The sequence below is a fragment of the Ailuropoda melanoleuca genome, unplaced genomic scaffold, assembly GCF_002007445.2.
Source record: "Ailuropoda melanoleuca isolate Jingjing unplaced genomic scaffold, ASM200744v2 unplaced-scaffold4728, whole genome shotgun sequence".
Lineage (NCBI taxonomy): Eukaryota > Metazoa > Chordata > Mammalia > Carnivora > Ursidae > Ailuropoda > Ailuropoda melanoleuca.
Genome location: NW_023219703.1, coordinates 7,382 through 10,797, shown reverse-complemented (window position 1 = coordinate 10,797; position 3,416 = coordinate 7,382). Strand labels below are relative to the sequence as shown.

At 37.0% G+C, this 3,416-nt stretch overlaps 1 protein-coding gene across 1 annotated transcript; it reads left to right on the top strand.

Annotated features, from left to right (window-relative positions):
* Positions 1–1,101: 1,101 nt before the first annotated feature.
* LOC100470480 (olfactory receptor 4P4-like) lies at positions 1,102–1,956 on the top strand (the record flags this gene model as incomplete). The annotated part of the gene is given in 1 exon segment (XM_011217780.2): positions 1,102–1,956. A coding segment is annotated over 1 exon segment (855 nt), but the record flags the coding sequence as incomplete, so codon positions are not given.
* Between the last annotated feature and the right edge of the window lie 1,460 nt (positions 1,957–3,416).

Genomic DNA, 3,416 nt, shown 5'->3' with positions numbered 1-3,416 from the left:
AATTATTTTCCACAATTTCAGTCATGAATTGATATTTTTTATTTTGCTGTATACTTTTTCACCATTCTTTGCTTTTTTAAATAACAGTGATTCCATTGGTTTAGTATGACCCATTGGCAATGTTGGGTCACATAGCAAAAAAAGAGTGTGCTTTACACAACTTAACCATTAGCAGTTCAGGCTGGTACATTTGCATTTCCTGAGGATTCAGTCCCAGATAATTCATGGAATTTGACCAGAAAATGTTGAAAATAGGATAATGGACATTATGTATTAGCCACAAATATTTAAGATATATGGAACAAAACATTTTTTGAGTTGGAACAATTTTTACAAATCTTCTTTCTTATCTAAATAATATAACTAATAATAATGAATAGTCTTTAATTTTCAGAATATCATTTAAATATTTAAAACTCATTACCAGTAGAATTAACAAATATAACCATTCCCATTATTCCCAGTATTAAATTATTCCACAATGCTTCTATAGAATAAAAGACTTAAAAATACAAAATGGCTTAATTTAAGAAATTAAGAATAAGGGACACCTGAGTGGCTCAGTCCTTAAGCTTCTGCCTTCCCCTCAGGACATGATCCCAAGGTCCTGGTATGGAGCCCTGCATCAAGTTCCCTGCACAGTGGGAAGCCTGCTTCTCCCTCTCCAACTCCCCCTGCTGGTGTTCCGTTTCTTGCTGTGTCTCCCTGTGTCAAATAAATAAATAAGATCTAAAAAAAATTAAGAATAATTAATATTGATAGGATATTCCTGTCAATCTACTTTTAGTAAATTTTTTTAAAAGGTTTTATTTATTTATTTGACAGAGATAGAGACAGCCGGCAAGAGGGAACAGAAGCAGGGCAAGTGGGAGAGGAAGAAGCAGGCTCATAGCGGAGGAGCCTGATGTGGGGCTTGATCCCACAACGCCGGGATCACGCCCTGAGCCGAAGGCAGACGCTAAACCGCTGTGCCACCCAGGAGCCCCACTTTTAGTAAATTTTATATCATTGAGTTCATACTGTTAAGTTTTCACCAAATTTCTGTTTATTTCCTTCGGATACATACTCATTTGTGTGTTAACATACAGCAAACTCAAGTATATGGAAAGGCAGAGAAACATCTCAGAATTCATACTTCTAGGACTTTCATATGACCGGAACGTTCAAATATTTTGCTTTGTGCTCTTCTTATTCTTGTACGTTGCCCTGTTGGCAGGAAACCTTCTGATCCTTGTCTCGATTCAATGCAGTCCTCTTTATCACTAACCCATGTACTCCTTCCTCATCCATTTATCCTCCATGGACATCTGCTACACATCTACGGTTACACCCAAGTTAATTGCTGACCTACTAGGGGGGACAAAAACCATCTCCTATGGTGATTGCATGTTACAAGTCTTTGCTGTGCACTTCTTTGGCGGCATTGAGGTCTTTACCCTCACAGTCATGGCCTTTGATCGCTATGCTGCCATCTGCAAACCTCTCCACTACATGCTTATCATGAACAGGACAAGGTGCCATCTCCTAGTCTTAGCTGCTTGGGCTGGTGGGGCTCTCCATTCTCTTCCTCAATTATTGATAACAATCCAATTGCCATTTTGTGGTCCTAATGAAATTGATCACTACTTTTGTGATATCTTCTCTCTGCTGAAAGTTGCCTGCACTGATACCTATGTCACTGGGGTCCTTGTGGTTGCCAATTCAGGTATGGTCACCCTAGTTACCTTTATTGTCTTATTTGCTTCTTATGTCATTATATTGTTTAGTCTAAGACATCACTCAGCTGAGGGAAGACACAAAGCCCTCTCCACCTGTGGGTCTCATATCACTGTGGTCATCTTATTTTTTGGGCCTTCAATCTTTGCCTACCTCCGACCTCCAGCCACTTTCCCTGAGGACAAAATATTTGCTCTATTTTACACCGTCATTGCTCCTATGTTCAATCCCAAGATCCTGGTATGGAGCCCTGCATCAAGTTAATTTGAGGAAACATATAAGTAAGCATTTTTATATAAAAATGGTCTGGATGTCACTAAAGCAGCTAAGAAATATTTCTTAGAGTTTATATTCATTACTAACATGAATGGAAATCATTAAAGAAAGAGGAATTAGAAAGAAATTTAAAGGAATAGCTGAATGCCTCCAAATTCCCAAATACCAGAATCAATTGAAAACTTAATTTTATGGAATACTAAGGAGATGTGATAGGGATGTCAGCAGAAGAAACTGTCTGGGCCAAAGCAAACAAGGCAACACTATTCAGTCAGTGAATTATAATTGCAAAACAATTTTAATAATAATTCTATTAAAAATCCTGGACTTATATGCCAGTCAGCGATATACATTCTACACAAGTGACCAAATTGAAATCTAAAGTTAAAATAATGACTTTACAGCATTGTGAATAACTTTATGATAGAATATTCACTTATACATCCTTAGAGGCATACAGAAATCACCTGATCAACAAAAAATCTGTATAATAGAATCTGTTTTAAAGTGGCTCCTGGTGATCAATTCTCCTGAATTGATATTACATATAATAGTAATACCAGGTTAACACAGAGTAAGAATCAATAACTCAGGACGCTGAAAACATAATTACTTGTTACTGCACCTATTGGCCAGAACACAAAACATTTTCCATAAAACCTAAGGGACTGAACAATAACATTGATAAAGTAAAAATTGATAAGTGGGAAGTTATTGGATCCAGAACCAAGGAACTTGTTTGATAAAAAGAGAAAAATAAATAAATAAATGAAAGCCTAGGAAAAGACATTTTAAAACATGGTTTAACACCACAAAAAAAAAAAATTATGTTTTCCAAGCACATGTTGGCTGCATATGGATGTTTATACCTGTTTTATTCATACTTGCCAACCCTCAGAAGCAACCAAAATGTCCCTCCATATGTGAATAGATAAATAAATTGTGATTTATGTGGACAATGGACTATTACTCAGCACTAAAAAAAAAAAAAAAAAATGAGCTATCAAGCCAAAAGACGACATGCACGAAACTTAACTATATATTATTAAGTGAAAGAAGACAATCTGAAAAAGCTACCTGTCATGTGATTGGAACTATATGAATCCTGGAAATGGCAAAAGAATGGACAGATCGACATCAGTGTTTGCCAAGGGTCAGTGTGGAGGGTAGAATGAATAGGCAGAGCACCGAGGATTTTTAGAGCAGGAAGCACTTCCGTATGTTCTTACCGTTGTGGATACATGACCTTATACATGTCAAACCCATAAAATGCACTACATCAAGAGTGAAGCCTAATGAAAAGTATATTCGGGAGATAATGATGTGTGAGTGTAGGTTCCTCTGACTGTAACAGATGTATCACTCTGGTGGGGGAGGTTGTCTGTGTGGGGGGACAGGGGTATTACAGGAAATATTTGTGTTTC